Source organism: Quercus robur, chromosome 10, assembly GCF_932294415.1.
Source record: "Quercus robur chromosome 10, dhQueRobu3.1, whole genome shotgun sequence".
NCBI classification, from domain to species: Eukaryota; Viridiplantae; Streptophyta; class Magnoliopsida; order Fagales; family Fagaceae; genus Quercus; species Quercus robur.
Window position 1 is genome coordinate 34923717 of NC_065543.1, and position 22126 is coordinate 34945842.

Below are 22126 nucleotides of genomic sequence, written 5' to 3' on the forward strand. Positions count from 1 at the left end.
CCCGGAACATGGATAAATGATGTTCCATTCTCTCAAATTCATAATAAATCCTACCATAAATTTAATAAGTGGACCTCACTATAAATGTAAGAAAACGGAGCATCATTCTTTGTGCTCCGAGAATACATAATGCTTTGTTTGTTTCGCTAGAAAATCTTTTGTAAATATAGTTTTCTAGATCTTTCAGTGTTTGGTAGCATTAAAAAAATCAATCAACGGAAAACTATTCTTAGTCAATGGAAAACCCTAATAAAAAAAAAGCTTATTTTCTATCGCTTGTTTTCTAATAAAAATATTCAAAAAAAAAAAGCTCTCTACCTCATGGCTCTAACCCCTATATATATATATATATATATATATTTTTTTTTTTTTCTTTTGTTGTTGCAGGAAACAGTATTGGTTTGGCGCTCTCACTCTTTTTCACGATAAGCACTCTCAAATCTTCTCTTCCCTTCACTTTTTCTCTCTTCTCAGTTCTCACACCCACACTGTCACTCCCTGGTCTCTTCTCTTTCCATTGATTTCACTTTTTGTTTGTCTCTCTTTTCTCCCTATTTCTCTTCCCTCTATAACATTGTTATCTGATAAGGTTCCCCCCCCCCCCCTCACAAATTTGTCAGTAACTCTTCCTTACAAGGACGAACAAATCTACAACGGTACTTTTTTTTTTCTTTGTTTTCTCCCTCACAGATATGGTGTTCAACTCTCGTGTTTATTTGTTTTCTAATTGTACAGTATGTTGGCTTTGTATGGGCTAGTGCTACAGATTTTTATGCGTGTTTATTCATTTACATAATTGCATAGGTTATAGTCCATTAATTTACATAATTGCTTTACATAATCGCATAGGTTCTAATTGCATAGATTTTTATGCGTGAAGCCAAAACCAATAGGGTCTTTTAATATAACAACCCCACATGATTTTTAGGATGTGTGAAATCTCTTTTTTTTCTTTAATTAGTTGACAAGTGTAGTAGGAATTTTAGCGTTTCCAGAGTAGTAATAGACTGCTTCATTATAATCAGTAGCGTTTCCAGAGTAGCGCTTCCAGAGTGTTTCTAGAGAATCCTTATAATCAGTTGATGTGTGTAGTATGAATTTTACTGTCACACTACTTGGCAAGTGTTACTTATCATCATTATAAGGATTCTCTGATGTGTGAATGATTTACCAATAGCATTGTAGTGATTTATATTGCTATACTTATCATTATTTACCTATATGCTTATCATAGAACAGTGAATTTTTTTCATTCCTTTGTTCCAAAATACATTAGACAATTGATGTGAATTTTTTTCATTCCTTTGTTCCAAAATATATTAGATAATCGATGTTCTTGTATATATGTTCCATGAAAATTTTATTTTTAAGTGTCTTTTTTTAAGTATACATTTAATTTATAATTATCATATTTTCGGAATGTAGATGGATAGCCCATCACTTTCTGCTGCCATAATGGGGGTAGCTACATCTGTCATTGCTTTAGGTGTTGTTCTTTTGAAAGGGCTAAGATCTAGAAGTGTTATACCTAGAGAACCTCATGTCAATCAAGACTATGAAAGAGAGTCATATATGAGTGATATTCTCTATAGAGGTGATGTGCGTTGTGTCCATAATATAAGGATGAGACCCTTTGATTTTTATGCGCTATGTAGAATTCTGGGTGAGAATAACTTACTTCAAGAGACCATTCACACGTCCATTAGAGAACAAGTGTTAATTTTTTTTTACACACTATTGGGCATAATATGAGGTTTCGAGTTGTTGGTGGGAGGTTTTGTAGATCAATTGAGACAATGCACCGATACTTTAAGTATGTCCTTAGAGCAGTTTTCCAATTGTACAAACATGTGATTAGACTACTTGACCAAGATACACCCTAGGAGATAAGGAATAGCAACAGGTTTAGCCTATATTTCAAGGTAAGTTTTAAAGGTTTTCATTTTCCTCTTTTTATAAGTATAAAGATGTAAACTGAATGTAACTTATATTGGTCGTAATTAGGATTGTGTGGGAGCGATTGATGGAACTCATGTTTGTGCATTTGTTCCACTTCAAATTCAAGGAAATTTTCGCGGCCGAAAGGATGGAACAACACAAAATGTCCTTGCTGCTGCTACCTTTGACTTAAAAAATTCACTTATGTATTAGCTGGTCAGGAAGGAAGTGCACATGACTCACATGTCTTAAATGATGCGTTATCTAGGTAAAGGGGATTAAAAATTCTTGAAGTTATTATAGGACTAGAAAGTGATTTTATTATAGATACTAGCTTTAGGAGTGATTTGTTTTCCTTTTTGACTATAAATGTGTAGGTAAATATTATCTTGGTGATGCTAGTTATGGAATTCAAAAAGGGAATATCTCCCCTTATCGTGGTGTTCGTTACCATTTGAAAGAGTTTAGTGATAATCCGCCAAGAAATGACAAAGAATTATTCAATCTTCGCCATTCTTGTTTATGCACTACCATTGAGCGTTGTTTTGGAGTTTTGAAGAAACATTTCCATGTGTTAGATGCAAAACCTTTTTGGTCATTCCCAACACAAGTGAACGTAGTCTTAGCATATTGCATAATTCACAATTTCATAATAGGAGCCAACCCTTTAGACTCAATTATGAACAATGAGTTTCATGATAATCCGTTTGCAAATGAAAGTACAAGTAGAAGAGTCCAGCAATCACACAGGGAAGTCCAAGAAGAAAATAGAGAATGGGTTAAAAAATGGGATGATATTTGTCATGAAATGTGGGAGGATTATGATGCTATGGAGTGAATAAATACTCTTTATATTAGCTGGTTGTTTAATGGATTTTTTTTTTGGGTCATATTTTCAAGACTTCTATGTTATAACCTTTTTTTTTTTTTTTTGGTCCTGGACACCCCTGAATTAATGTTTTGTATTGAATATTATTTAGGCATAAATGCACTTTTGGTCCCTATATTTTGGTGTCATTTCTACTTTGGTCCCTAAATTTTTATTTTACCGCTTTTAGTCCCTAAAATGAAAAACAAGTTCCATTTTGGTCCTTACTATTAGCCCACTAACGGAAATTACTTATGTGGCAAACTAAGTGCACTGTTAGCACATTAAACGCTGATATGGCCATTAAAAAAGTAATAAAAATTTTTAATTGGCATTAAAAAAAATGCCATGTCAGCTTCTAAATATAAAAAATAATTATTAGGGTCCGTTTGGATTGAGCTTATTTTTGTTGAAACTGAAAACTGAAAATGAAAACACTGTAGCAAAATAATTTTTAAATATGTGAATAGTATTGTGGGACTCATTTTTAATGAAAAAGTTGCTGAAAAGTGGAATTTGTGGGTCTGTAAACAGTGCATTACGAATGCACTGTTCACAGTTGATTTAGTCAAAATATGCGGCTAAAGTAAAAAAAAAAAAAAAAAAAAATTTCAGAAAACGCAGCTTGGATTCAGCGGAAAACGCTGAATCCAAACGGCCTCTTAATCAATTTTAACAAAAGAAAAAAAGAAAAAACATAATTAAAAACAATAAAATACATTAATTCAGATTTAATTCATTTTGAACAAAAACACAATCACAAATTTAAACATCAACCAAGAACATAAGAGCACAAACCCAGAATCAAACACAAAAAACACAAACTCAAATTTAAACATTAACACAAGATCACAATTCACAAGCACAAAGAACACAATAACAAACATAAACTATTTACTCTCAAAATAAATGCCACGTCAGATCCAAAAAATAAAACAATCCCATCAAGAACACACAAGAGCACAAACCCAACAGCAGATCTTCTCAGATTTTCTCAAACCACAAAACCAAGATATACAAAATCACAACTTAAACTTAGATTTTCTCATCTTTCAATCAATAACGAAACCTCCAACAAATCAAATTCATAAAGCATAAAAACATATCCATAATCATTCATACTCCAACAAAAACACCATATTAGACTAATTTTTAGACAAATCCAAATAAAAAAAATTCCCACAAATCCACAGATGACCATACCCAAACCCCACCTTTCAAACCCAAATAAAAAATCACCAAATATTTTCACCCAAAAAAAACCCAATCTCTAAACCAACCAAAATCTAAACCAACAAAGGAGGAGGAGAACAATCACTAGCCAGTGGTGGCGTTTTTGGTGTGATTCGTTTGTGGTGGTTGTAGAGATCGTGGGTCTCAAATCCAAATCCAAATAGAAGCACAAATGCACACTCTCTTCCATGGTTGAGGAACACCAAAGCTAGTGTCGGTAGCACCCGATCGGAGCCTTCAATGAGGAACAGTAGCAGCGGTGGTGTCGATAGCACAATATTTCCATGACTGAAGACCCAAGATCCACGACCTTCACCAAGACCCAAGATCCACGACCTCCACGCCGAGCTGAGAGGGAGACAAGCAAAATAGAGAGATGAAAGAGAGAGAAGGAACAAAGCTCAACATCAGAGGGGAGAGAGATGAATGAAACAATGAAATGTGAGAGAGTAGAGAGAGAAGATGAAGACAAATGAGAGAGGATATTTTTAACTCATATTTTTTTCTTTTGTTAAAATTGAGAAATTAATTTTTTTAATTATAATCTGATGTGGATGCTTAAATAAATTTTTTAATATTAAGTTAATGACCACGTCAGCATTTACTGCGCCAACAGTGCATTTCATTTGCCACATAGGATATTTCCGTTAGTGGGCTAACAATAAGAACCAAAATGGAACGCGTTTCATTTTAGGGACTAAAAGTGATAAAATAGAAATGTAGGGACCAAAATAGAAATAACCCCAAATTTGTAGGGACCAAAAGTGCATTTACGTCTATAATTTATATTCTTCTTTCATCTTATCTCATTTTTTCTTGTGAATATCATTGTAATAGATTAGCAATGGGAGAGACAAAGGATACTAAAAAAGACAAGGATGTCAAGACCAACTTTAGGTGGTCACAACCCATGCAGAATTTGTTACTTCAAATACTTGCAGGTGAAGCTCTTAATGGAAATAAGCAATCCAACACAATTAAACATGCATCGTATGCTAAAGTGGCTGTAGCAATTAGTGAGAAATTTGTCATTGAATGTACCCCAAAGCATGTGGAACATCGGTTTAAAACACTCAAAACCAATTGGAATATTATTGCATTACTTCGTAATAAGAAATGCAAGTTTGGATGGAATGATGATTTGATAATGATCACCTGTGATAGGACAATGTATGACGAAGAAGTCGAGGGAATAAACTTTATTTATTTTATATGTAGAAACTTTTTAGTTTGTATCATTGTAAAGTTTAAATCTATTCACTATTCTTATTGATCTCATATTAGTTTTTGACTCTTTTCCTTTGTATTTTAAATTATTTCTTTTCCTTTTTTTACACAAGCACATCCCAATCATGCACAATTTTTGAACAAGAAAATTGAGATGTTTGATGAGATGATGCTCGTTGTGGGTAAAAATATTGCTACATGAGGTTTTTCCAAGGGAGTTGGTGATATAGGTGTAGAAAAATTGGATGACTCATATCTGGTTGTTGATGCTGATGTTGATGACATATCCAAAAAGAAGCAAGTTGATCCCTCACACGTGGCCTCAAGTGAAACAAGGTCTCACTAGAAACGAAGTCATGCTACTATGATTGAGGATGCTGTTTACCAAGATTTGTCTACACAACTTGGTAAGGTTGCTTCTGCAATAGAAAAGATTTTTGAAAATCAGCTAAATTTTGGTAGTCTTTATGAAGAAATTATGAAGATGGATGAGAATGAGGAAACTATGCTTGCGTCTGCATTTGACTAATTGAATGGGGATGAAAAACAAGCTAGGTCATTCATGTTAAAAAATGACAAGCTCTGTAGACATTGGCTACTGAGCTTCTTTGACAACTATTTAAGCCAATTTTGATTATGTAGGTGCATTTTGTTAGAATTTGGATGTATCTATTTGGAAAATTTGGCATTTTGGTATTTATCAAACTATTTGTACTAGATTATTTTGGAGGTTAAAATATTTAACCTATATGGCATTTTGAATTATTTGAAATGGAGCTTATGGTTATTTTGAATTATGAACTTATGGAACTTATATGTTTTTTTTTTTTTTTTGCTAAAATTATGGAACTTATATGTATGAGAACTATTTAGGTCATAAATATATATTGTATGTTACTATCCATATCTATTTTGAAAATTTTATTTTGAAAACCAAATTCATATTATATATGTTTTAAATTATATAAGAAATGTTACAAAAAATTTGTGCATACCAAACACCAGAAAACATTCTTAAGTTGATTTTCAAGGTCATTACCAATTATAGAAAAATGAGATAGTTTTCCAAAAAATGTTCTTTGGAAAATGACCATTTTTTCAGAAAACGTTAATGTTGAAACAAACAAAGAATTACATATTACTCTTACATCATATGTTCTAATTTAATGTTCTATTCCTTTATTTATTCATTTCCCTCTCTCTCTCTCTCTCTCTCTCTCTCTCTCTCTCTCTCTTTGTGAAACTCACCACCACCAAAAAACAAAAAAAAAAAAAAGATAAAAAGAATACCATCACCACCTCAAACCCACTACCCACCACCACCAAAATCAATCACAATTGCATTCTATATGTCTGAAACTCACCACCACCGAAGGAAAAAATAATTAGAAAATCTCACCACTCAAAATCCACTATCCCAATAACCCATTCACAATCACAATTACAAAATCCACCAGCCAATCTTGATGCCCACTGGCCACCACACTAACCTTGGCCTCCACCAGCCGATCTCCTCCCATGTCAATCTCCAAGGTGAGGGCTGACTTAGTAAAAAGCCACCTTTAGCTCTTGATTGTGATGTATTGCAATGGATTTAAATGGCTGAGAGAGAGAGAGAGAGAGAGAGAGAGAGAGAGAGAGAGAGAGAGAGAGAGAGAGAGAGAGAGATAATTGAGAAGAAAGAGGTGAGAGAGAAGACAAATAGATAGGAGAGAGGAGAGAGAAACTAAATAAAAATGATTTTTTTTAGCATTTGACACATTTGATGAACAAGTTTTTTGTTTTTAAAAAATTTGGTGTGCTAAATTCTAAAAATTTAGCATTTAGCATGATTGATGCTAATGCTTTTAGTAAGTTCAATCGCATATAAACAAAGTAAAAAAAATGAAGGACAGAGTCACCTCTCATGTGCACAAACGAACAAAAAAAAGAAGAGATATTTATTGAATTATGTTATGACTTGATCCCTTTTGAGTTTTTAGTTGTTTTCAACCAAAAGACGATGAAAATTTTTTAAATCTAAATAATATCCCTGCCCATTATCTTCTAAGCCCTCTCTTCTTTTTCTTCTCTAGTATTCCTACAACCTATGACCCTCCCTGCAACCTATGACCTAAGCCATGTCATTTCTTCAATCTAGTCAATATAAGCTGGTGCTGCTGATCTTGAGAGTCACAAATCAGCGTTAGGTGTGCAAGATTGGTGGTGTTCTAAATTTGTTGAGCCACGAGAACTAGTTGGAGATGGGATTGCATGTGTTTATGGATTGAATGAGATTCAAGTTGGGGAAATGGTTGAATTTGCCAGCTATGTGAAAGGAACAACCTTAAATCCTGAGAATGAGAATGTAGGGATTGTTGTCTTTGGTAGTGATATTGCTATTAAAGAAAGAGATCTTGTCAAGTGCATTAGATCTATTGTGGATGTTCCTGTGGGAAAGGCTATGCTAGGGCGCGTGGTTGACATGTTGGGGGTACCTATTGATGGAAGAGGGGTCCTGAGCCATGAGAACCATTGCACCAAATCTTTGCCTACCTTCTCCACCCCGTTCATCTCTCCCTTTCACTATAAAGTTGGATCCGAACTTCAACTTAAACTTCAAGTCGTAGCCGTCTAATTATACAAAAACTCAATTGTAGTTCTAATCAAAGTCTCTCTTTCTAGCTTCCTCTCTTTCTCTTACAATGGATGTGCAAGGTTGCTACATTTGAAAGTTCAATGGATTTGTTGCTTGTTGAACTTTGTAACATGTATTTTTTTTAAAAGAAATTTTTGCAATAGTTTGTGCTTGTAATTTCAATTTGGATTTGTTGCTTGTTCATTGTGTTGTGGATATGATGCATGTAAAATAATTTGTAGTTATTATAAGCATGTTTGGTTTATGTTTTTTTTAAAAAAAAAAATTTAAAACTATTTTAGAGATCAAAAACAAGAACAAAATTTATTTTAGGAGTTTTCTTAAGAAAATTAAAGAAATAATAGCGGGATTGTTTGGTTGGGGTAAGCTTTGGTTTAGTGCATTAGTGCACTAGACTTAAGTTGTATCTTGTTTGGTTAGGCATTTTAAACAAAATTATTTTAATCATTTAAAAATAAAATATGAAGGGATATTGAAATGTTTTAAAAAGCCAAAATTAGAAAATGGTTGCTCAAATTTATTTTGCAAATACCAAAATTGAAAACATATTTAGGTATTTTCAAGATTGAGTTTTGTGTTTTTAACGAAAACTTATAATAGAGATACATTTGCCAAATATATATATATATATATATATATATATATTGTCTTCTTTCATATCAAGAACCTATAATAAAAACATGTTTTGAAAATCTATTTCAAAACCATTTTTTGTCCTTCTAAAATCATTTAAAAAAAGAAATAGTACATCCACAATATTTTCATTACAAATCATAGATAGTAAATTATTAATGATTCAAATTTGAATCTACAACTTAAATTATTTTTTTACCCACCTGTAACAGCTAATAAAAAGTTGCTACTTAGAATTTGCTATGAAAGTATTGTGCAAATGTTGTCGATAATAACATTTCCTTAAAAAAAAAAAAAAAAGGGAAAGCCTAATCCATTTGTTTTGAAAAACTAAACATATTTGAAATAGACAGGCCCAAAATGTTGGGTTTTTGTAATAGTTTTCACTGGGCCAAACAGCTTGGCCCACTTTACAAAACTCCCACTAGCATCGAAACTGGGATTTAAAAAAAATGGCATAAAATACCTTCTTACTTCTCTCAGTACATCTTAGTTCTTAGGCTTAAACGGGTACAAGTGACGAGTATCTCTAACCCGAACCCGCCCTCCCAACCCAGCTTACTCGAATTCGGCCAACTAGACTAGTAGGAGGAATAGAGAGAGAGTCTCCGAGTCCGTATCCTAGTCACAGTCGGATTCGGATTCGGATCCGGATCTTCACGAATCAAAATATTTTGACTTCAGTTTTTCCCTCACTCCGACTCTCTTCTCTAAAACCCTAACCAAACTACAAGACCAAACCAGAACCCCAAAATCTCTCTCTCTCTCTCTCTCTCTCCCTCTCTCCGTGAAATCTTGCAGCCATGTACGGAGGAGGTGAGTGAATAAAGCTTCATACTTTGTTTTCTCATATATACACCTTGGAATTTTTAAAGTATACTAATTTTTCTTTTGAATTGTTGATTTTTTTTTTTTTTTTTTTTGAAACAGACGAGGTATCAGCTATAGTAATAGACCTAGGGTCGCACACTTGCAAAGCCGGTTACGCCGGCGAAGATGCCCCAAAAGCTGTGTTCCCTTCTGTAAGTCTTTTTCTCACTCTCACTCTGTTAAAGTTTCTTACTTTTGGTCTCAATTTTACCTCCGCACCTGTAATTTGCTATGTGTTTGTAGCATTGTACTATAAAATTTGTGTTAGTGAGTTTGGAATTGTAGCATGGAACTATTAATGGTATGTGGAAACTTTTAGAGGGAATGGGATGGTAATTTTGGGGTATTTTTGTGGTAAGATTGGTGGGGGAATGTTAAAGTTTCCGGCTTTGGTGTTATCTAAACAGTTGTGCAAAATGTGGTGATTTTGGTATTTTCTAGTTAACAAAGGGGCGCGGAGGTTGATCGCGATATTATGTTCTTGGTGGGAAATGGGAATGTTCAATTTTTGGTGTTGAATGCTTGGCTCTTTGAGCCACCATTGAACTATAGGTTAATTGGCACTTCCGCCAATGGCACGGAAGGTGGGGGTCGTGGGTTGAAGATCCATTGGGAGTATGTATAACTTACCAATAAAAATTAAAAAAATATTTGGTTCTTGGTTCTTGGGAATTCAGACTTGCACATTCTATGCCTTGAATATATATGACATATATGTATGTATGCATGTACCCCCAATCAATTGTGCAATTTACCCGATGCTTGCTCAGTGGGGGTGTGTAGGCACCCGGGGTTTGCCCCACAGGGGTGGTCCCACTGGTCCATACCTTGGTTTTTCATGTCAGTCTTTATGATCTATTATTGATTGGTAGATTTATGTAGTTTGCGTAATTGATTGTTTAGTCCCCAGTTGTATACCCCCTGTGTCCTTGGGCTACGCTATTTTTTTTTATATCAAAAAAAAATTTATTACTTAAAAGAAAAAAAAAACAGCTTGGACTGTTAAAGGTTGTGAGCATCGGTCTGGGAGCTTTCTATAATGATATGCTACTGCTTCATAAGTCTACACTCTACACTACATTTTTGGAACACCTCTAACAGAGGGACAAATAGTCAATTTTGAAAGAACTTATTGTAAACCTCCTTCAGATATGAATTTATCTGATTCGTACGATCCGTACTAGATCTGACCAACTGCCCAACCTACCTCCTCTACGTTCTAAGGGATTAGGTGTAAAATATATTCTGTCCACCTTAACATAATTTGTTGGAAATTGTTGTGCACTTGTGCTTTGTTTTTGAATCTGTCCCAGCTAAAATCAGTTTTTGATCTCTCTCTGTTTTTGTTAAGGTTGTCGGGGCAATTGACCAAATGGATGTTGATGAGACTGCAATTACTGAAAAAAATTCTGGATCTGCAGTAGATTCTAAAAACATTGTCAAAACTCTTGATTCTGACAAAGCCAAAGGAAAACGCAAATTGTTCGTTGGATCTCAATCCTTAGGCTTCCGTCGAGATCATATGGATGTAAGCTTGTTAGTTTTTACTTAATATGAGAATTTTGACCTCATATTTCAAAATAATTTCTTATTACAAGGATTTTTGTTGTCTATTTATTAGGTGCTGTCGCCTCTAAAGGATGGAGTCATCGCTGACTGGGAAATAGCTGACTGCATATGGGACCATGCTTTCAGGTAATGGTTGAGGATAGATTTCTATACTGTCTTCTGGTGCTCGTAATCCTATTTTCTAGTGATATGCTAATGAAATAGAGATGGCTTGGGCGCCTAAATCATAAAATGATCATATGATCTTTTGTAGTTTTGAGAGATGTGGTGAAGGTGTGGACCTACTTAGTTGCTTTGAATTTAGAGTGGAACCATCTATCAAAAAAAAATTTAGAGTAGAACCATGTCATTCGGTAGCACTTTACTCTGTGTGTCTTGTGTATTTACTCACACAAGTATTTTCTCATTGAATATCAGATTTCAAAAAAAATAGAACTATGTTATTCTGTAACTCCGCTCCACTGTCCGAAAACTTACAAACTTTTATATGTAACTATGTGAAGGCTTTTTTTTTGGGATCATTTATCAGCCTAGTCCAATGAGCTTTAGGTCAAATAGTACCTCTTGCTGTGAGAATTGGGTGGACTGTGTGGTTGTGTGTTCAAGACCAATCAGAAGTGTGTTATTTATCTGTAAAATATCAATTATCAGCCAGAAACTTTTTGGGTAATTATGTTACGGTATGTCAATTGTCATAATTGGTTGCTCTTTTGTTTTAGGGAATGCCTATTGGTTGATCCTAAAGAGCATCCAATGCTACTTGCAGAACCATCTTCTAATACTCAACAGCAAAGAGAAAGGTGAGCTGGCACTGTATAATATGATGAGTGCTTCTCATATTTAATTCATTTTAGAGCAGTTTCTGGACGTTGTAATCTTTATGGCTCGCATTATTTTAGGGCCACTGAGGATTGACTTACTGAAGTTGTTGTTACTTGTTGTCTCTGTGCATACATACTAGCAGCTTTCTTTGTCAGTTATTTCATGAGTTATATGAGGCACAGACATTGGTAACTTTTGAGTGAAAACTGCATATATATGTTGATTTTATTTTAGAAAAAACTTCTGTGATATAATGATAAATTCTTTTCCTTTCAGAACAGTTGATCCTGAAGCCTTATCTGGTTTTTCTAGGGTTTATGTTCTGTGAAATGAAACTGAATGTTCAACTAAAAGGTATCTTGCATCAGGAATTTCAGCTGAAAATAGAGTGTGGGGGAAAAAGTGAACATTTTAGTCCTTGCAAATTTTAAATAACTTCTTCTTCTTGATTGTGGACCTGATAACTTTTAATGGTTGCCTAGGTTCTGTCTAAACCTTGTCAAAATTAATCTTTGAAGTTTGTGTGTAATAGAACGACCTCTTTGTTTCCTAGTGAACTCATGAAACTGTGTTGTAACTTTCAAATATATTCTTTGAATAAAGTGCATGTATGTAATCTGGTCTGGAGAGACCCAAAAGCCGCCATGTTCAATCCTCATAGTGGATAAGCTTAGACAAAGACATTTAGACCAGGTTCATAGTTTCGTCAATAGACATTTCTTAGATGGTGCATCCTCCCATTGTAGGAACAAGGAGAAGGGCGAGGCTGTGAGTTCAAAACCATTGGGTGCATTTGTAAATTACCACTCCAAGAAAAAGAAGAGGACTATCTTTATCCACAGCCCTTGAAGATAATCTTAAACAAAAGTAATGTATGTTAATATGGGTAATTGGAAATGTCTGAAAATTTAAGACAAAATTAAGACTTAGACAACAATATTGATCTCTTTGAAAGTGGAATGTTCACTACAGCGGTCTAAGGTTACACGTAAATGCATTTCAGTTGAGTTTGTCAAGAGCATGGTGCCAGTTTTATAAAAATGTCATGTAGTATGAACACAAGTACTGTCCCGTTGGGCTAATTTTATTTTATTTTTGTGACCTTTATGATTGAATCCATTAATGGAGGATATTTTTTTTTCATGATTTAAATAAAAATATTATTAGGTAATATTTTATGCAAAGTATGATACACGATCATTAGTTTCTTGTCTTATATAAATCTATAAAGAATGCTTCTTGTCACTTAAGATTATATGCCTTCATTATCTGGCTCTACCCTCATGCGGAACAATTATACTCACCTAACTCGATAAAGCCTTTTCCTCTTAGTTATAATCAATATTCATGGTTTAAGTTTTTGCATTTTATTCTTTAGGATGTAGCTTTATGTTTGGTAAAAGAGTTTGATTGTCGTTTATCTGACAGGACTGCGGAGCTTATGTTCGAAAAGTACAAAGTTCCTGCATTATTTTTGGCCAAGAATGCTGTATGCTCCTAATGGACCCATAACCTCACTTCTAGTACTTTGATTATTAATATGAATTTTCTCTTTCCCTCTCCTTTCTTCAAGAAATGTCAGTATTGTGATTGATTGGAGTACTTGTTGATGCCAGGTTCTAACATCTTTTGCATCAGGACGTGCTACCGCATTAGTTGTTGACAGGTAGTCACATTTAGTTATTGTGCATGAGTATTGGTTCCTTTTCTTTGGCATTACCTTACCTTTCTAGCTACATGCAAAGCATTATTGATTGGCATCCCTTTTAATTTAAGCCTCTTTTCATATCACATCTGCTTTGCATTTCTTTGATTATTTCTTGGATTTCATCTACCTAGCAAAAAAAAAAAAAAAAAAAAAAAAAAAAATCTTGAATTTAATCAAATTCTTGACATTTTTTTCTGCACAATATCTTTGAACGGGAAGCACTCTCCTACTCTTAATAAAATGATGATATACTCATCACAAAAATATCAGTGTTTAAAAAAAAAGGAATTATGAGTTATTGATTTGCGTTATATTCCTTCTTTTGTCTATATTTAATGTTAACACTTTGTTTTTGGAAAGACTGTTATTTTCTTTGATTTAAGAAAGATGTTGGTTATAATCTTCTTGTCTTGTCAGTAGCTTAATGAGTATGCGCAATTTGCAATTGTTATTTGTTTTTCTTTTCACTTATCAAAAGTATATTGTTCATCCTCATTTAAAATTTCTTAGTATATGTGAGAAGAAAAACTAACATATGATAGTCTATAATTTCCAACTCGTTCAGTGGCGGAGGATCAACCACAGTTGCTCCGGTGCATGATGGTTATGTTCTTCAAAAGGTATTCCTCACCTATTAACCAAGTGAAAGAATGACTTGCTGTTGTTATATTCAAGTAAATTTGTTCTCATTAAGCAAGCCCAGTTTTTATTCAAATTATGCCTTTTGGACTCTTACATAGTCACTGTAGCTTCGTATATGTACTGTCAGCTATACAATTTATTGATACATATACTGGCTTGTATCACTCATTCAGCAAGTTTTACCTTTTTTAATTGTCAGTAATCCTTTCATCCCAGTCACAAGTACAACTAATTATCTAATTTTAGAAGTTTGTTTTGAGTTCCAAAAAAAAAAGGGAAGGTTCCCTGGGCAAATTTTTTTGTTTTTTTTTTGTTTTTGTGGGGTGTGGGGGGGGGGGGGGGGGGGGATAAGTAATGGTATTTAATAAGGGAATAGACTACTTCATGCACATCATGCACACAATAATGAACACAAAGTCACCTAAAAGAATTTTTAAAAATAAAATGTAAAAAATAAAGTGATTCTTTGAAGTTTAAAGTGAATGGTTATTTGTAAGCCCCCCATGCATGAGATCAATCAAACAGAGCTTCATTCTTAAATCTTAACATTTAAGAATGTTAATTACCTACCGGTTGATAAGTTTTGATGTCCATGTCTTTTGGATACATACAACTGTTACTAAGTGATTGTATAAGCTTTGTTCTTATATTTTAACATTCATCCTATATAACCTATACCCACCCTCCTATTCTCCCCAAAATATGAAGGGGCAGCTTAAAGTTGTTTAATGTCCTGTTTTTACCATGTTAAAGTTCTAATAAATCTTTTCATAGCTTGTAACAGACTCTTTTCCCTTGTTTTTGTGTTTGCAACAATAGGCTGTGGCATCTTCTCCAATTGGAGGAGAATTTCTTACTGATTGCTTATTGAAAAGTTTGGAAAGCAAAGGAATGATGGTAAGTGACTAAAATTAATATTTATCTTGAATGGCAAATTGATTGTCTCAATTTTCATAAATTTTCCTTGCCTTTTATTTTTCAAAATGTGTTCTTAATATTCTTTTGCAGATAAAACCTCGATATGCTTTTAAGAGAAAGGAAACAAGGCCAGGGGAGTATCAGGTATTCAATGATTTCATTGCTCGTTTCTTTTGTGCACATAATTCATTCATTTTATTTGTATCATAATTCAATCTCATACTTTCTTTACTCATCTCCTCTGTCTTGACTTCTTGCTCTGCATGAAACCACAAAATTATAGTACCCACATGGTCAGGTTGCTTGTAAGCTTTATATGAAGTCTAATGTTAGATTTTTTTTTTCTTCTTAGCCAGAAACATGTCTTTATTTATTAACAATTCATGATTTCTTTAACAATGTACTCACTTGTTCCTAAATTTAAGTTGACTCTAGTATATACCTGATTCCCTTTTGACCATCTGGCGTGCTGCTTGTAATCAAAGGCCTTGAAATTCAAAATACTGTCCATTATTGCTTAAGATTAAACTTATCTAAAGGTGTGCCATTCAACACCTTGACCACTGTTCTTATTATGCTTCTGACTTTATTTACCAAAAATATTGATATGCTTCTTAGCTCAAGAATAAACTTTATTGGTGCACTACTAGATAATGCAAGATTCTTAATTCTCCTTCTGTCATTATTTTAAGTGAAATGCATTATGAGTTATACATTTCCTAATCGTGCATTTGCATATTAAATTATTAACATGTAATTGCTAACAATTTTAACTTTTATTAATCCACAGACAGTAGACCTTGATTTTCCAAATACAACAGAAAGCTACAGGCTCTACTCCCAGGTCTGTGATTGATCATGGTTTTGTTTATTGAGATGTATCCTCTATTTTAATTTTTCTACTAATATCCCTCTCATTTTTATTATGATTTTCTGATTGTTCTCTTATTACAGAGGGTAATTGCTAGTGATATTAAGGAATGTGTGTGTCGAGCCCCAGATACTCCGTATGATGGTTTGTGCTCCTCCCATATTTACACTTTAAGATGCTGTTTTGTAGCTATAAAGATATATGCATGTATTTTTATGCTTATCTTATTTAGTTACTGTATTTTTTTTTCTTTTCTCCTTTGGTTACTGCTTGTGTTCAATCATGTTTTTTGTAGCAATTCATGAATTTACTAGTGCATTTTCCCCATGTTTTCGTCAATTTTTTAGACGGTCCCAAACTCCTGCGATGGGTCCAGAACCTGATTTTTCCTTACTCTACCATACCCTGTCCTCCCAAAGGCTCCTTGAATAGCTCATTTATATTCACACTCCTACCACTGTGTCACTAATTCTTAATTTTTATAGTGTATGAGAGCCAGGAACCTACTTAAGGACTAATGGAATACCCTTTTTTTATTAGTAATTACACACGCACTTGATAGGTTTTGAACCCACAACCTCGCTCACCACCTTTCTCTTGCAAGGGGAGGAGATGTTGGTCGAGCTAGGGCTCGTTGGCAAGATACCTCAATTCTTTCACAGCTTGATTAAATATTATCTTGGAAAATGAACAAAGCCTGAACCTTAGTACTTTCGTATTAGCAATAGATGATATACAAGTGGTCATGTTACATATATAATTGAACCTTGACAATCTTGTTAATTCTCTTCAGGTTAAATCTCCATTGTTTCATGAAATGTTTTAATCTTTGAGGTTTCAGAAGCATTGACCATACTAAGCTTTCTGATATTGTATCCTTATCGTTACAGAAAGTTCTTATTCAAACATTCCAATGACGCCATATGAGCTACCTGATGGCCAGTAAGCCCTTTACATTTTTGTGTTACCAGTTATCAGATTACATCATGTTTCATTGCTCTGCATCTTTGAATTCCCTGGTTCTGGTCTTCCTAAACTTTTTTGGATTCATGAGGCACAATGTGGCATTATTACAACGTACTATTACCTCGGTTTTATACTGTTTAAGTAACCTTAAGTTGTTCTTTCTAATATTGATATGTGGTTATTTTATTCTGAATGTATAACGCAGGACGATTGAAATTGGAGCTGACAGATTCAAGATTCCTGATGTTTTATTTAATCCATCCCTGGCTCAGGTGGGTGTCTTGTGAGTTTACAAAATGTCAAATTTTTATATATTTTCTCAGGTAAATTGAAAATTTTGGGTTCATATTTCATTTAGTACCATTATTATCATATGGGTGGTTTATTGGCTAAATTGGCTTCTACCTGTAAAAATCTGATTTCACTCTCTGTTAACACTAACTTCCTAATTTAATTGATTACCTTTTCTATTGCGTTGGTTTAATAAGAATGTGAAAGATAAGTTATTTAGTGGAATTCACAATAGGAAATACAAATGGAAACACACCCTCCTCTTTAACTTTAATTGTCATCTCGTTGACTGGTCATTTTTGGATGAATGTGCAATGTAAACTGGGTTTTATTGATATGATATATTGGTATGATATGCACATACCCAAAATTAATGTACATATTTGTGGCCAATGAGCTTTGGCACAAAAGGCATTTCCTCCTCCCATAAGAATCTTGGGTTTTGAAATTCACTAAATGCATGTGTAACTTAACAATAAAAGAGCATTTATGTTCGGTTGAAAATTCACTAAATGCACATGCAACTTACTATTAAAAGAAAAATTAATGTACGTATGCTGTGCTAGGAAGCACAGATATGGCAAAATCTCTGTTGTGTCCATGTCACACTATATTTGATGGGAACAAGGTTGCATGCGTGTTCACGGCATGTTGGGAGGAAAAAAATAGTTTTATTTATTTTTTTTGGACATAGTCAGGGCACAGTAGGGACATGGTCCTAATATGACGACCAATAAAATAAAATAAGAAAAAGAAAAAATATCTATTTTGATTACTTTGTGCAATCTCAACTGTCGATCAAGCTCACAAATCATATGGGCTCTTGTTTTTCTCTCTCAATCAAAAATCTTCTTTCTCTCTTGACCAGCCATCACATCTCTGTCGTTGGTATTTTGATAGACCTGTCCATCTATCATCGGCCTCCATCCAAGCTGCTTTAACCAACCCTTGATGCTCTCTCTCTCTCTCTCTCTCACACACACACACTCTCTCTACTAATCTCATCTCGGTTACTCTCACCAGTCTAATGCTTTTAATTTTCTTTGTTATGAGCTATCTTTGGTATGGGTTCACAGTTTGACCAAAATGTCTTTATTATAATTTCCTCTTTTTCTTTTCAACCTTATCATTGACATCATTGATCCCAAAATAAACATAAATGTCTAATAACTTTTCATTATTAACTTTGTCATTCACTATGAACTTTTTTATGGTTATTATTTATTTAAAACCTAAAATAAACATGCCTAACAATATTATATAAAATAAACCCAAAAATAATAATTAGTTAATTAATTCCCATCTTTCTGCTATGTTGTGTTCTAGTTTGTTAAGAATTTCCATTTCTGTATCATGGTGTATCTCGTGTTCTTGTTTGTGCTTCTGAAATGTTAAGTGGTTGAATTGGTATGTAGATCTCAATGGTTTTGTGTGCTTATTCAGTTTATTTGGCAATTCAATATCCCCTTCATTACTTTTGGCCTGTGTTCACTTTTCAATTTTATTCTTGATGTAAACCTCAGACAATTCCTGGCATGGAGAATTTTGCGGAGATTGCTCCATCTGTTCGTGGTCTACCACAAATGGTGAGCTCTTTTGTTTGATTATGCATTTACACTTGCATGCATTTTGTCTTTAATTGTTTTTTAAATTTCTCTTGGTTTACTAATTTCTTTTAAACTCTTCAGGTCATAGAGAGCATTAATAGGTGTGATGTGGACATTCGGAGAGAGCTATTTAGTAGTATACTGGTAAATTTAATATATGTGTCAATCTGTCTTTTCCTTTTTCAATTTTCTTCTTTAGGATATCTTGATTAATTCCTACTCATCCATTAATTTCTTACATATTTTTTGTATAGATTATAAAATGCTACTAAGTATGAAAACTTCAATAGTGTAACCTAGTTTAAGTTGAATATCCTTTTTTTGTGTGGAAAAAATGATCAAATTATTAGAATTTTTATAATGTATTATGTATGCGGACTTCCCAATAACTTCTTAGGACTAGGTGAATAGTTTTATCTATGCTAAAATATTTTCAATGAGACTCTTTTTACCTGTTCTTTAGAGACCACTCTATCAGGTACATACCCTAATTTCTTCATGCAATGGGATCACACACACATGAGCACATGCACTCACACATGATATATCCAATAGAAGTGCCTTTGTTTACTATAATTTGTACCATTTTCAAACTTTCTGCTGTTTCTATATTACACAGCTTGCTGGTGGCACTGCATCAATGCAACAGTTGAAGGAACGCCTTGAGAAAGACTTGCTAGAAGTATATTGTTTATCCTTTTTTTTTTTCCTCTCTCTCTTCCAACTCTTGCTTACATTCCTTTCTAGTTGGTACACACTTTTTCAACAACTTAGTCGATTGGTTTCATCATGCAGTAAGCCTTGAGTATTAAATAACCACATTATTGGAGCATTCAAACCTTCCAACTTACTCTCCCCCTTCCAAATCTTATTTACTATTATTTTTTTTAAAAACACCACTGATATCACACCTTAGGCAAGTCATGGAGAATTTTGAGTTTACATGGAGATTTTTCATTTCTGAGATATCATCCTCAATTTGTAGGAATCTCCTCAAACTGCTCGAGTTAAAGTATTGGCAAGTGGAAATGCAACAGAAAGGAGATTCAGGTCAGTGTATTGCAATAGCTAGTATTTTGGTATCTGATGCTCTGTCAAAATTTTTTTTTCAAATGTGGTTCTTCCATGGGGACTACTTGTGTTGCTTGAGTGCGAGTAGACATCCTTTTTACGCTGTGTAAAGTTGGCATCATTTTGACAGGTCTGACTCTATAGATTTCTCTAAGGTTGAAGCATGATTAGGATGAGGGTGTCTGTAAGCTTGAAGCATGATATTTTGTGATATGATTTTCTGTATAGAAGAAATGTATTAGCATTTTTTACTAGGCCTTTTGACTAGGGGCCAGGGCAACCTCTATATAGACCACTGCCTGATACATGAAAGGCTTGAATCTGATTAACTTTCTGCCTTAGTTATTCAAAATTTAATCAATTGTGATCTATCAATCATGGTACTTTCTGTCCACGTACTCAACTCTCCTAATGAAGGTCATAATTCTCAATTTATGTACTGTAGCCTCACTTTTGGCTAATATACTGCTATAGTTGAACTCCTGCAACACCTCTTTCTTTCGTTGTTCTTTGCAAAATTCTTGTTTACATTCAAAATTTATGCACTGTTGCTTCATCTAACTTATTGTTGGTGTTGAGAACTTTTGCAGTGTTTGGATAGGAGGGAGTATATTGGCTTCTCTTGGTTCATTTCAGCAGATGTGGTTCTCCAAGTCTGAGTAAGCTTCCCCTTTTTGCTATAACTGTGCTTAGAAAGTGTCTTTAACTGTTAGAGACGCATTTTAACCACACTTTTCTATTGGAATGAAAAATTAAAGTCATGCTTACAAAATCAGGGTTGAACTTCTTATAGATTACTTAAATCGTTTTGTTTTTGTATGTGATTGACAGGTATGAAGAACATGGGGCTTCTTACATTCAAAGAAAATGCCCCTAAGATGCCATTTTCTCCATCCATGGAATTACCAGAGGTTTGTTACCTTTGCCATAGCTGAGTTAATGATTCCAGGGCATCCTTCTAAAGATCGTGTATCTTTTAGCATTTAAAGGCACTAATTTGCAATATTTTTGTCTTATGCTTAGGTATGAGCTTCTGGATCCTTGTATGAATCACACTAACATTTTCGGGCCTGTAAAAACTTCAAAGCCTGTGTCTAATATCTAAACAGATGACAGTGCATTAATTTAAACTGTACCATTGCTTCTTAATTTGCAGTGCTTCAATGTCTTTTTCAAAGGCAAGCTGCCCATGTAGTTAGTTTGATGTCTATTCATTGTGATCTAATGCGGAACTCGTCCAAAACATGTTTACTTTTATTCTAATGATTGGAGGTGTTACTTTCAATTAGCTATTTTATTTAACTCATCCAAAAGTGTACTAAGCTGCCCTTGAAGTTGATCTTTCATTTAGCTATCTTATAGTTCCAGTGAAACTCAAATTCTTATTCTAAAAAGGAATAGGAAAAAAAAAATCATTAAAAAAACAGAGTTTTGTTCACATGCCTACTGAAATTTAGTGGAACAGAGAAAAAATCGAAATAAATTGGAATGGACTAGAATTTAAGCTGAGGCTGAACAGGGGGGTGATTCATACTTGGGTACTTGGGTAACTAATCGGAGTGAAATTTTTTGGCAGTTCTAACTGGAACAAAATGCTATTGATAACTTTGTATAAAACAATGACACATTCGAGCGTGCATGCTATAATAATATTTTTCACACATGTATCCGTGTGGTAAAACGAGAGACCACAAACAGCTTTGGTTATAATTGACATTGCACCAAAAATTCCTCATCCGAGTATCTTGGTAGTGAAATATCTGACTTATAAGTATGTCGATAGTTAACAACATGGCCTACTATTTTCTTCAATAAAAAGTAACAACGACGTATTTGGTTTTGACTATTATTTTAATCGTGCTACTAGACGTATTTTCTTCTGCTCTAAATGGATCACCATGCTTGGGGAATTTGGCAACTCGCATCTGGCAAAAAAAGAAAAAAAAAAAGAGCAGGTCATTGTAGCACCCAATGTATATGTTATAGTCCTATATTTAATCATAGTTGTACAAGTTTCAGTCGGTTAAAAGTATATCTTGCTTTCAATTAAAAAGGTTATCTTGCTTGTATTATTATTCTATATATATATACACACACACACTTTTCCTTTAGTTTTATCAAACTGACACCCCAAAACATTTGTATAATAATACCACACCCTTGAGGTTTGTATAATTGCAATAGTTAAGTGAATATCCTCTCAAATTGTGTGATTTCACTAACAGAATATTTCACTTTTAAAGAAAAATTCTTT

At 33.8% G+C, this 22126-nt stretch overlaps 1 protein-coding gene across 1 annotated transcript; it reads left to right on the forward strand.

Annotated features, from left to right (window-relative positions):
• The first annotated feature begins 9037 nt into the window (after positions 1–9037).
• On the forward strand, positions 9038–21157 carry LOC126701981 (actin-related protein 4). Its single transcript, XM_050400511.1, has 21 exons — positions 9038–9353; positions 9468–9559; positions 10759–10935; positions 11029–11102; positions 11696–11776; positions 13227–13287; positions 13415–13464; positions 14072–14126; positions 14968–15045; positions 15157–15210; positions 15857–15910; positions 16021–16081; positions 16828–16879; positions 17109–17170; positions 18713–18780; positions 18883–18945; positions 19421–19483; positions 19787–19851; positions 20463–20531; positions 20704–20783; positions 20896–21157. Exons 1-20 carry the CDS (start codon positions 9341–9343, stop codon positions 20747–20749), a joined length of 1338 nt encoding a protein of 445 aa, XP_050256468.1. The 5' UTR covers positions 9038–9340; the 3' UTR covers positions 20750–20783; positions 20896–21157.
• Positions 21158–22126: the final 969 nt, after the last annotated feature.

Excerpts from the sequence above, each read along its gene's own strand:
- LOC126701981 (XM_050400511.1), top strand. Across the intron at positions 15,911-16,020 it reads GCTACAGGCTCTACTCCCAG|AGGGTAATTGCTAGTGATAT; the intron begins GTCTGTGATTGA and ends CTCTTATTACAG. Across the intron at positions 20,532-20,703 it reads ATGTGGTTCTCCAAGTCTGA|GTATGAAGAACATGGGGCTT; the intron begins GTAAGCTTCCCC and ends TGTGATTGACAG.